The 12,253-nt window shown below is 40.7% G+C and overlaps 2 protein-coding genes across 2 annotated transcripts in view; one reads left to right on the forward strand and one right to left on the reverse strand.

Moving 5' to 3' along the window:
- The window catches only part of LOC138057727 (neuropeptide FF receptor 2-like), a 2,841-nt gene extending 2,094 nt beyond the window's left edge, over positions 1-747 (reverse strand). Inside the window, exon 1 of the mRNA XM_068903652.1 lies at positions 1-747. This exon is cut by the window's left edge and continues 2,094 nt beyond it. Coding sequence (XP_068759753.1) covers positions 1-668 — 668 coding nt within the window. The 5' untranslated portion in view covers positions 669-747.
- A 3,804-nt stretch (positions 748-4,551) lies between these two features.
- Positions 4,552-11,816, forward strand: LOC138057780 (uncharacterized). Its single transcript, XM_068903711.1, has 4 exons — positions 4,552-4,675; positions 5,813-5,945; positions 8,536-8,784; positions 10,813-11,816. The coding sequence occupies exons 1-4, from the start codon at positions 4,627-4,629 to the stop codon at positions 11,135-11,137; spliced, it is 756 nt and encodes a 251-aa protein (XP_068759812.1). The 5' UTR covers positions 4,552-4,626; the 3' UTR covers positions 11,138-11,816.
- Positions 11,817-12,253: the final 437 nt, after the last annotated feature.

A 12,253-nucleotide genomic window follows, 5' to 3' on the forward strand; every position in this document is an offset into this window, starting at 1 on the left:
ATTCTGGCTGACGAGTTTTGCAATGCGCGCACGGCAAGACCGTACATCAAAGCCATGAAGGACAGAGGCAAAGCATACTGAGAAAGAAATAAGAAAACGGTGTACGCTTGGCGGTATGCAAACTTTGGCCAGTGTTCATCGCACGAGCCGTTTCGAAGGCTCAGGACGTAAGCGTAGGGACCAACAGATGCCAAGGAAAGGACGTGAGCCAAGCATATCAAGACACAGATTTTCTTCATAGACAAACGCGTCTTAAACGGATGCATAATAAGTCGGTAACGGTCCAGCGAGATAGCGGCGAGTGTGAGAGATGATGCACAACTGAAGTATGTCTGCGCGGGCCAAAGGATCTTACACATCATTCCGCCATAAATCCATACATAGTTGTTCTCTTCCAGAACGAAATCAAATACAATACTGATAATAGGAGTGAGCAGATCGCATATTGCTAAGTTAAGGATTAGAATATTCGACGGCGTTCGAAGTCTTCTGTTAGACATGATAATGTAAGCTACTGTGCTGTTGCCAAACGAACTCGCAGATAAGATAACAAAATAGAAGAATATCTTTGTGATCTGAAAGACTGTTGTGTCTTCGTTGAATTCGTCTGGCTTGAAAGTTGGAAAGCTTCTGTTACTAGCTCCAATTAACGAATTGTTTTTCTCCATACTTCACAGAGCACGGGAACGAGAACTTCTAGCTTAATCTAAGCGTTATTTTCGAGCGGACCTTTTCTTGCCCATCCAGGTCAACTACGAATGTAAGAAAAAACTTTTCAGGAAACTGTTGAATTTGCCCTTTTTTCTTATAAAACTAATGACCAATCAGCACGATGGAAATATTCACGTGACAACATACCGCTTTTAATTGAGGGCACATTACACACGAGATAATAAAGATTAATGGTCTCTGACAGTTTTTACACAATTGCCTTAGCAAGATTCTCATTAAGGCAACGTGAACCCTGAGTTTGCATTTAAAAACGCCGAGCAGATATTGGCGGAAAAACGTTTCGGACTGTTTTTGATCTTTAAATGATTTCCTTGGTTACAAGTGACAAAAATGGGTGAAAAAAATAAGAAGCTTAAACTGGTATGTTGAGCCAAGCGAGAGTTGCCGAAATATTTCACTCGCACACAAATCATGGTTAGTTTGTCAGAGCGCTGGAGACCTGTTACAATAGGATTAGAAAGGGCGGAATTTTAAAGTATTAAAAACACATACTTAGATTTAAGTACAATCCGGCGATTAATCTATTTACACTTTCCTTGCAAATTGCATTAATGCGGATGTCACACGCAACTAATTAATGTTCACCATTTTGCCTTGTTCATGACCTGCTTTAGAAATATGACCATTAAAAGGCTCGGCGAACGAAGAGACGTTAGAGCTGGTGGTTCGTAAACAGCCCAATGGTTTCTTTCGAAAACAGTTCATCAATCACTTTAAATTTAAATATTAGCGTTTGCTTGAACACTCAATATAAGTGGCAATGAGATGCTGTCATTTAATTAAGCTCCATATTTTCTTACAGATCAATTTGCAAGCGTTTTTAACCCTTGCACAGCTGGATAGCCCAGACAATGCACGAAAATGCTAACGTGACTCCTCCATTGCTTTTAGAGGTGGCCAACGATTGAGATCTCTGATGAAATGTGCAGCGAGGCGCGAGTCAAATTCCATATGGATTAGATTTTTAATTAAGGGCATTTTGTCGGAAATGAAAATTGTAACGTAATTAGCCTTAAGCTTCAAATGTGTGAGAACCGCGTAAAAGTTTATAGCGGTTAAGAAGAAAGTAATGACGTAATAAACACTCTTTTCATGGCACAACAGACTCTATCAAGGGACGAACTAGGACGGACAGCGCAAATCTTAATCGGGTGTAAACGCGGTAATGCATGGAAAAGGAATTTAAAAAATAAGTGCATTTGTCTGCCCAAATTAAACCATTGTTCTTAAAAGTGAATTTCCAGATTTCTCTCAGTGAAAGTGTTGAATTTACCTGTCAGGCGATTTCGACTTAATATCCACCATTTCAATCTCAGGTACTTACTTTAACGTGCTAAGTCGGTCTTAAAGTTGAAAAAATACAAATCGTTTCTTAAAATATCCTGTAGTGATCAACTTAAGTCTCCTGCAGAGATTTTGCTTGATGAATACGTTGTTATGGTAACGACTTTAGAACATTGTCAGGAAGGCGTCGTAAAAGCTTGGCCAGTGCAAATCGAAAATTCAGTTGATTGTATCACTGAAGTTAATTTGAAGAGTTGCCTACCGATTGGAGCCAAACGCAAGACCAATTGACGCGTTTACTTAAACAAGAAAATTTGGCTTGATTGGAGAAGAATGTCGTTATCTCACCAAATGATTTAAGGCGGCTTCTGATTGTATCTTTTTGGGGGTGGAACAGGCTTTCTGTCGAGCCGGTTGTTATGATAACAGTGCTCTTAATGAAATACCCCGGTTTAAGTTCTTTTAAACAGAGATAAGAATTTTGAAAACACGGAAAGCATCTTGGTCGACCAGTCAACAACTTTTTTTGGGAGAGTACAATATTACAGAGAACAAGTTGTCCGGGTCTGATGATTTGCGTGTTTTCTGAAGTTGTAAAAGATAGAGTCCGACCGTGTCCCGGAACTGACTTGTATTACATGAAGTTTTAAGCTCGGTATGTTCAATCTACCCGAAAAGCTCGCTGAGTAAAGAAAACAACATAAAGTACTGAATCTTCACCCTTTTCTCTTAATTTAACATAACGAGCTTGTTCAATCAAGCGAAAACAACTACTGGAACTTGAAGAATGTCAATGCTATTCTGTATATGGTTACCGAAGCACGAACTCTGATTCTTCATCAAAAACGTATAGAGACAGCGGTGTTTTTGATGAGGTAAAAATGGCCCAAAAACAAGACCATTTACGAATTCCTTTCGGTAATTAAGGACGGTGCCTACTAATTCAAAGATATTTTTGCGCGGTTTATTGACTATGCGGGAAAGGCAGATCTTAACAAGTGTTATTGAAATCCAAAAAGTAAATTGGGGGTAACCACGCATTTTTCGAAGATTATTAATCAACAATATTTCTAAAAAGCTTTAAAATACAAAGCAATGTATGGCGTTCTTTTCCAAATTCAAGCTTAATTATCTCTGAAAAATGCGTGGCTACCCCCAATTTCCTTTTTGGATACCAAGAGCACTTGCTAAGTTCTGCTTTCTACGCATAGTTTTGAACCGCGCAAAAATATCCCTGTATTATTAAGCACCGCTGATAGGAAATCCGAGTATCTCGAGATGTGCAAAACGTATGCGCAATAACAATAGAAGGCACCGTCCTTAAAAAGGCTTTGCACATTTTTTTCAAAAAACAAAAATTCTTTCCTCAATCGTGAACTTAATCACAAACACACTAAAAGCATTTTCGATCTCCGATCTTCGATCTCCGCAAAGTTGGGGAGTTCAGGTAGCGTGGCCTGGAGACTTGTGTCTTCAGCGCTCCCTTTGTTTAACTCCGGAAAAAAATAGTGAAAAAAGCTCTTGTAATGCTGCAACTGATAAGAAAATAACGCCTATTTTCTTTGTAGAGTGTTACCGCGAAGCTGACAGCATTAACTTGACGTCAAAGAAAGATTGAAACGCACACTTCGCGCAATTTTTTTACTGTCGGCTTTGAGAAAGCAGGATGAACCGGAATGACTGCCAATGGCATTTGGGATGCAGCGACTCGACGTCTGCAAACGACACCAGACGACAAAAGGCAAAGTGATTGTGGAGTTTGATGACTGAAAATCTATCACTTCTCAATTGATATTGAGCCGGAAATATTGATACCCCAAAAAGGCTCGGGAGTTTCGAGAAAGCGAGCCGTGGATTTAAGGATGTCCTGGATACACATGGATCAAAACATGAGCAAAAAAATCAATATTTGTCAATTTTTCAAGGTTGTAATAAGAAAAAATAGTCTCAATTTGAGAGTAGACAGCTCATCTTCCAAAAATTCGACATTTCTCTGGAATGTGAAGAAAATGAAAATGCGCTCACTGGCGATCGGAAATACCAAGACACGTTCCTTTAAACACAGGCACGAACGAGGTTGACCTTAAAAAGAGAAGTTGAATGTAAGAAAAATCATAATGCATGTGAAGTTTGTCGACTGGTGTTATTTACCTCTCATTCAATTTCTTTCGCTCATTGGATGATCGTATGACTCTTTACCTTAGTCAATTCGCTTTGTCTTTTTTTTTTTTTTACGACAAAAAAGATCGGTTAGCTTATGTTGGAGAGGGTCTTTGTTTCAATCAAGAATCTGCCACTCGAATTACACCCAAAAGAAGGCGCTTTAAAAGATAATGAATTTGATTGAAATTCAGATTCAAAATTGTAGTGAATTAAACGCGGTCTCCCACAAATCAAGGATAGAGAAGTTGTACTAAGAACCAGCCAATCGACTCGCGATATTTAATAGCGATATTATCAGAAAAATTAAGAGAATTTCAACATGGCATCGATAAGAAATAGTTTAAAGTTGTGTTTGATTAGATGATAGAAAGCACGAAGGAACGTTGGAGAGCAAATCGTATATGATCTCAATAATTGTTCGATAGGTTAGTCGTTGATCGAAGCCGAATGACTCGAGGACAGTTTGAAGCATATTTATTGCTGAGTTTGACGGCAGGTAAGGGGAAACTCCAAAAATTTTAGGAAATCGTTTAAACAGCCGAACTGGAAATTGAAAATATGGGCAAATTCGACTCTAAAACGACTGAAATACAGATGATTTATTTCAAAACAAGTTTTTACTTGGAATCTCTACAGCGTCGCGTTCAAGTTTGACGTTTCTCTGTCAAAGACAGAAAAGGAAATGAACTGAATAAATAAATTCGACAACACGTAATTGACACTAAGAGTTTGACTTCACACAGTTTGATCGCCGCTTCGCCATAACTTTCTACTTATGCAGTTGATTCTTGAAGGAATTGAGAGCAAAGGTTAAACACCACTGATCTAAAAAGCCTTCGAAACGGGCTTCAAATTATTTTCGTGGTATAGGACTAATATTTGAGCCTTTATTTTAGCGTGGAAAACGAAAACGTTTCAAATATAGACTTTGTGAGTACGTTAACATTGCATACCAGTTGTATCTACAGATGAATTTAAGGGTCGAGTTTGTGACGACAGAATGGTGATGTGTCAGTCGAAAGTGAGTTATTTGTCTCTAAGCCGACTCTAAATATTCCATTAAAGCCAACGGAGAAATATTATATCACTGGAAACGTCGTTTTATGAACTTAAATGATTTCAAAGTGCACGCCATCTTCTTTTTCGTGAACATTTCAAAGCGCTACTTCCATAAAAAAAAATCACTTCCTTTTTCTCCATATTTTGAAAATGTGTTTGCCTATCGCTAGAACCGCAAGATTTTAAGCCTTTGTTTCACGAAGATTGTTAATTTCAAGTTTTTTTTTTTGCTTTGGGGGAATTGTAATCTTGACAGCGAACCGGGTCGAGGAATCGTTTGAGAATGAAATGTATCCGGCCCGACTGCATAATTTAGCATGCAGCACTAGAGTTTCGGATTTTCAAACCACTGCATAGTTAATATGCTGCATTCACACTCACTACATTCTTAATCCGTCATCTTGTGGTTCGGAGATGAGTTCACACGACCTCATGCAGTAAGCCATGTTAAGGAAAACTTCCGTTTTTGAGGAAATCTTTTGTGAAACTCACTAACCACTAACGCCCCTACTTTAATTAAATCTATTTTTGTTTTAAATTTCGTTTAACCAAAAGCATGTATTTTTTCCCGTAGTATTACTGGTGCCTCATCAAGAGACTTCCGCCATTGGCACGTGCAGCTTTCACATGTATATATATAAGACTAGAATGTTCTGTGAAATTCCTTTTTATGAAGGACTCAGGCTCGGTTTTATCAACAACTGCAGGTTAGTTATGTCCAATAGCCCATTACTCAAGAGTAAGAATCTGGTATCATGTTTGTCCCCATCAGCGTCAGAAAAGTGTTTACAGTCGAACCTCCCGAAAGCAATCACCCAAAATGTCAAGCCTAGGTGGTCTCTTAGAGCGAGTTTCAATCGAGTGTCGTAAAACTAAAGTAATCATTTTTCCCAATCAAAACGGACGGAGACAATCCAATAAACCAATCAAAACTCGAAGTAATTACACGTAGCCGACACAAAGCGCGGGAAAATGTGCACGCGCGAGCCACGTTTTAGTTTCACTTCTGATTGGTTGAAAAAATGGCAGTGAGACTTTTGAACCAATCACTGAGTGAAGTAATGCAAAACCAAAGCAATTCGCTAATTACTTTCGACACTCAATTGAAAACCGCTCTTTGGGAAGTGGTCACTTGCCAGAGGTTAGACCATCACATTTAAGTGATTTGAACAAAACGTTTTATTCCCAAAGGGTTTGAATTGGGTACAACATTGAGTTAGCCGATTTGGTCTATTCACGATAGGCCTTATTCACGATAGCCGCCATGTTGGTTTTCAAGTTGTCATGCAAATTAGCCACGTGCTATGCTGGGGGGCAAACATTGGAAAAAACTAAGGCAAATTGCGGAAAATCGGCTCGTCGAAATATTGAAATAACATTGCTAAAAGTCCATTTCAGTATTTAGAATTAAGTACCTTTTATAATCATTTTATATCTTTTGATTGCCTTTGACAGTTTGACTTTCTACTTCGTTAGCTGCTCATTTTTCACTAAAAAAACGTCGAAGTAACTTGTGCAATCATAGCATTTTACTGCTTGGGTGATAAACATTCAATGAATGTGAAACAAATCATCTGTGTGGCTGAGATGTTCGTTATAACCTCTCGCCGGGAAATTGTGTTGTTTGCCCCCTCAGAAGTGTGTAGCTAATTTGCACGATAACAGCAAATCCAACATGGCGGCCATCGTGAATAGGGTCTATTGGGTGAGGCTAAATCGCGTGGATGGGTGGGTGGTGGGTGGTGGGTCGCGTTTGTTTGAAGATCAAAAAAAACATAAAAAAAAAACATATATTAACTCCCTCAGTGCTCGGTCCAAATTTGCAATGGCCCGCTCATGAATTTAATTCCCCGAACTCCTTTTATGAAACGTTGAACAAAGGAAAACTGTCTCCCATTAACTATAAACATTTTCCCTTCTGGTCTGGAAAACAATTTCGGTAAAATAAATAATAAAACGTGAACCCCTGACGGAATGTTAACGTACCATCTTTTGGCACAATCCCTTCAGAGTCACTCCGTGTACAAGCTAGAAAGAGATCGTGGACAAAACCGCTGTTGCAAGAGGGCATTTGAAACAGCATAAAAGTATGTATACATGGAGGATCTCGGACCCACGACCCATGACTCACGCCCCTCCCACCCACGCTGATTAGACACTCTCGGTCTATTTGGGTAAATCTTACTTTTGGGGTATGGGATGGACTTTTGCTGTGACTGATATTTTGTTCAGCATTTCAAGACTCCCGTACGATATTTTTGTTAGTTTCTGCCATCCCATACTTGAAGGGTACGATTGGATGCGAGATCAGCTACCTGCTTAATAGGCCATTTCCGAGTTCATGTCTGCCTCCTCTTCAAAGCGAGTCTAAGTGCGAAGTCTTTCTTATGAAAATTAGTTTTCATTCATATGGAAAGTAGAACTAATTACCATCACAAAAACTTCGCACTTAAACTCGCTTTGAAGAGGAGGCAGACATGAACTCGGAAATGGCCTATTATTGGATTTATTGTTTTTACATTTTTTTAACCTAATGTGCGGGAGGGGGCTGGCACTAGCTGTACATGTATGTATGTATGTGGATGGGTGATTGAAATAACATTAGATATTCAATAGATGGTTTTCAATCAGGTGACGAGACAGCCAACGTTGGTGCACAAAATAATAGCAAATCATGGCTCATGTTTTGCATTATAATAGAGTCAAATTCCCAAAAGACTTTTTTCTCTATTGTTCTGTACACTAACATGGCTGCTGTGACGTCAGGTGAAAACCATCCATAGGCAACTTTCACATGGCGTCATTTGACCACAAATCGCAATTTGTTTTCCTTGTCTTATTTCAATTTTGTATTCCCAGTGGGGTAAAAATAACAATAGCTCTAGATAGATAGATAGACAGACAGACAGACAGACAGGCAGGCAGACAGATAGATGGTTTATTGATCAAAAACATGGCAGCCATAGGCTGAATTACGTAAGATTTACAATAAAATTAGGAAAGCTTAAAAAATCTGAAAATATTACAAAGGAAATATTTGCATCATTGCCTTATTGACATAGTGATGGATAAAACTATTGCGAGTGCGGATGGTATTGAGACGTCGTGTGGTAAAAGCACGAGACAAGCAAAACCTGAAGAATTCTGGTACTTGTGGTCAAATGGCGTTATCATACAAATGCCCTTTTGACGCATTGTTTTTTACGACAATGGAAAAAAATGGAAAGAAAATTTTTAGGCGGCGGAATGAATCAATACTTCTACATCTTGGCGCCATCTTTAGTATTTATCTTGCAGTGCCAATTTCGAAACACTCATCGACTGCATCAAGACAGTGACTCGCATTTGCGAACACAGCTGGCGGAGTGATGCGTGGATAGACATGGACGTGAGATTTAAATTTCAGAAAGAGTTCTACTGCCAAAATGGAGCACTGATTTTTCCATTTGCTCTTTGCGGGAAGAAATACCACGAAAGAGGTCCGCAATGCGTGCAAGCTTTTCATAGGAAGTTTCGTAACGACATCACAGACCCCACACTTTGCGAGTAAGTAAACTATTTCCGAGCCAGGCACTTCGAAGATATTGAACAGGGTCTATTCTCTATTAGCATCACCCAACTAGTGGACTAATGCAAATCCTGCATTTTGATTGGCTACGCTACCATTACCATTTAACAATTAGACCCGTAGCCCTCAAGGGCCACGGGCCAATAGCCCATTCGGCTTCGCCTCATTGGCTATCCGCAAGGGCTACGGGTCTAATTGTTAAATGGTAATCGTTTTGAATTTATCAAGTGCATTTCCTATTTACATATTCAAATGCGCTTTTTATAAGTAATCAATCTGTGGGTGAGCGCGGACATCAGCATATACAAACGCCGCGGCAGCTGCTATCAGTCCATTAGCGATCTCACCCAACCCATGAATGAATGAAATGAGGACTGAATGCAACACCGGGAACTACATGCCCAACTCTTTGCGACAAGTGTGTGGGTTCTTTTACGTCCCACAGGGTTATAAACATTGAAGGGTTGTGAAACGGGGCCTACGGTTTATCGTCCTTATCCAAGAAGACTTGAAAGTGACAGGGGGCAGTGCGGTCCAGAGGTTAGGGCGCTTGCCTTGAGATCCGAGGATCCCGAGTTCAAGACACGTTCTAACCATTGGTTGAATTTGTTCCTGGTAGTCCCTGGTTTAATTTCTCAGCTGCGCTTGCAATAGCCAACTGGTTTGCCTCCGGCCAGTTGGGATTCTTAACAGTTGTTGTGGTTGTTGTTGAATGTTCTGTTCCATCGTTATTGTGTTTCAGTGGTCCTGAAAAGCCCCTATGGGGAGTGATCAATTAAGCATGTATGTACTTCAGTCTAACCATTTGCAGATGTCATTACAAAGGCAGCACTTTTCCCTCAGTTATTTAGAGACCTTAAGTGTTGGTCCCGCGACTGTAACTTGAGCCCGCTGAGTCCCGCGCATTCCTTTACAGCAATTCCGCTGTTGTTAAGCGAGCCCACACAACGTGAAGTATCACGTGAGGATTTTTCGGTTGCTAAGTAACCGCCGCGCGTACTCAACACAACGAGTTTCGACCCATGACAGAGGTATCTTTTCCCGTACCTGTCAGTTTTTCAGCGAACGCAAAAGAAAGGAGACCTCTACGAACAGGGAAGGAAAACAATACCCCAACGTTTATTTCCCGAAAAAAATCCAGCAGTAGGCGTGCAAAAAATACCGTAACCTGATGGGCCGCATTCCATCGTGGGTTTTTGTCTCGGTTATTTTCTCAGGCCGCGCCTCACACGTATTATTTTATAACTTCTTTCTTTTATTAACTCTCTTTTTTCCTCGCCCTCGCTCAACCGGTCCAAACCGGTTTTACTTCACGCATCCCTAACGTCACCTAGGTGTCACAGTTTCGTTCCCACATTATAGACGTCTGATGGTAAAGGTACACTTTATTTAACGTCGGAAATTCCTTTACTCTCTAGAGAGTATTCTCCCAGGAAGCCGACGGTGCGCTCATTTTATCCCCCTCTTTTCAATCAGTGCTCCGTTTTAAGGGTATTTAAAGCTACTTAGGCTACATTGAAAGGAAAGAAGTCGAAACAAGGATGAGAGATCCGGGGTAATTCTAATTGTTTCTCATCGAAACAAGGATGACGCACGTGCGGGCATGCAGATCCATTTTTTTTTTGTGATACCCAAACCCTTTGTTTTGTTGGCTTTTCATTCTTTCCGACGTCCCTCGTTGCTTCCTACGGTCTTTTAAGTGTTTCCGATTGTCATAAATGATTTGCATGATAACGGGGGAGTCAGGGTGGTTTAGCGGTTATCAACCGCGCTTCCCACCTCTATGACTCGGGGTCTACCCCTGGCCCAGGGGTCATATGTGGGCTGAGTTTCAGTCGATCTCAATCTGACTCCGAGGGTTTTTCTCTGGGTACTCCGGTTTTCCGGTACTCCGGGTACTCTAAGTACCCGGGTACCCTCGATACGGATAACCTCTGGTATCCTTCCCTTTCATTGAATTAAATGAAAAAAGTTGCAATTATATTTTGGTTTTTTTCTCATTCCAGAGAATTTTCAAACGCCAAAAGATGTATCCAAAAACTGTTCGAAGACGAGTGCCCGGCCAAGAAAAACTCGCACTCACTCTATGTAGATGTTTTATTTGACGGATACAACCCATTTTGTAAGGATACACATTACACTCCGCCTCCAGAGATAACCACGCCTCGGAGAAGAAACGTGGAAACAGTCAGATTCAGTTGGACAAGTAAGAGGGTTTTGATCGCTGCTACTGAAAATGTCGTTACAACGAACAGTGCTTGTCGAGAAAAACTGTCTTGGAACTCGTTCCTTCTGCCCCTAATTGTCTTGTGTCGTGCACTTTTTGTTTGACATAATATAGCTGGTGTTTGCGGGCATCGGACTGCGGGTCAGTCCCGCGGGTAAACATTCCGGATGTTGGTTGTTTTCGGGTTGGTTTAGACGTTATTGCTCTTAAAGGGAATGTAAATCAGAAAACCATAGAGTTTTTGCCCCCGAAGAGGCATCCTAGCAGTTCCCGCGGAGATGCTGAATATGATTTGGTGTATATTAAGATTGTAAACTGGATTAAATCTTAGTTTATGACAGCTAGGCGCGCAGTGTGGTCTTGGGAAAAAATTTCCAGTTGCACAAGGTATCCTTGGGAAGATACTTCGCGACCACGAGGTGGGGTCAGTACGCAGCTATTACAACGACTCTCGGGATTGGCTCAGAAAACAATGGGCCAAGACAAACAACCAATCAACGATGGACCCTAACCCAAAATAGAGCTGCTTCCTAAAGGGATCCAATAAAATTAGAGGTTGTAAAGAGCTGCGTCTCACACGAGGTGAGGCGAAGGAGAATTTCAGGTCGTCGGGAAGGCGGACTGTCTTGTATTGTTTCTTTTGAACTTTCACCAAATTAATCAACAAGAAAAAGCTTAAGAGCACAGAATTAAAACACAGGCCAGGAATATCGGAAACAATATTGTCACACTAATGGAAGAGCCTTTCCTTTGCTTGCTCGATTTTGGTGTTCTCGAGAAAGACACTGCATGAATCGAGCAAGATCTTTATTGAGCATGCGCTGCATGTTGCACAGGATATAGTCTAAGCCTAATATGCCAGATCTTTTCATGGTACAGCGGGCTCAATTATAACCATCGCTTTTTTCACTTAACGGATGCTCGCACTGGAAAAACCGGTTTGACGAGAAAAAACAAGATTGACTAGTCCACAATTCCGGGCTGCGGCGGCTTCAAAGAGTTGACGCGATTCAGGCAGGGCCCCCTTTTCTCTTCCTCAGTAAAGAAAATGTCAAAATAAGGCTCTGCTCGCAGGGTAAATAGTTGATTACTCAGCCATTCGATAATTTAATTTAACAAGTATCGACACACTACTTGAGCAACAAACCTTGGATCGACAGACTCGATCCGCAGCCAAGAAAGCAGCATGTTTTCGGCCTGCACAGACTAGGTCATTACTT

The sequence above is a fragment of the Montipora capricornis genome, chromosome 7, assembly GCF_036669925.1.
Source record: "Montipora capricornis isolate CH-2021 chromosome 7, ASM3666992v2, whole genome shotgun sequence".
Classification (NCBI taxonomy): domain Eukaryota; kingdom Metazoa; phylum Cnidaria; class Anthozoa; order Scleractinia; family Acroporidae; genus Montipora; species Montipora capricornis.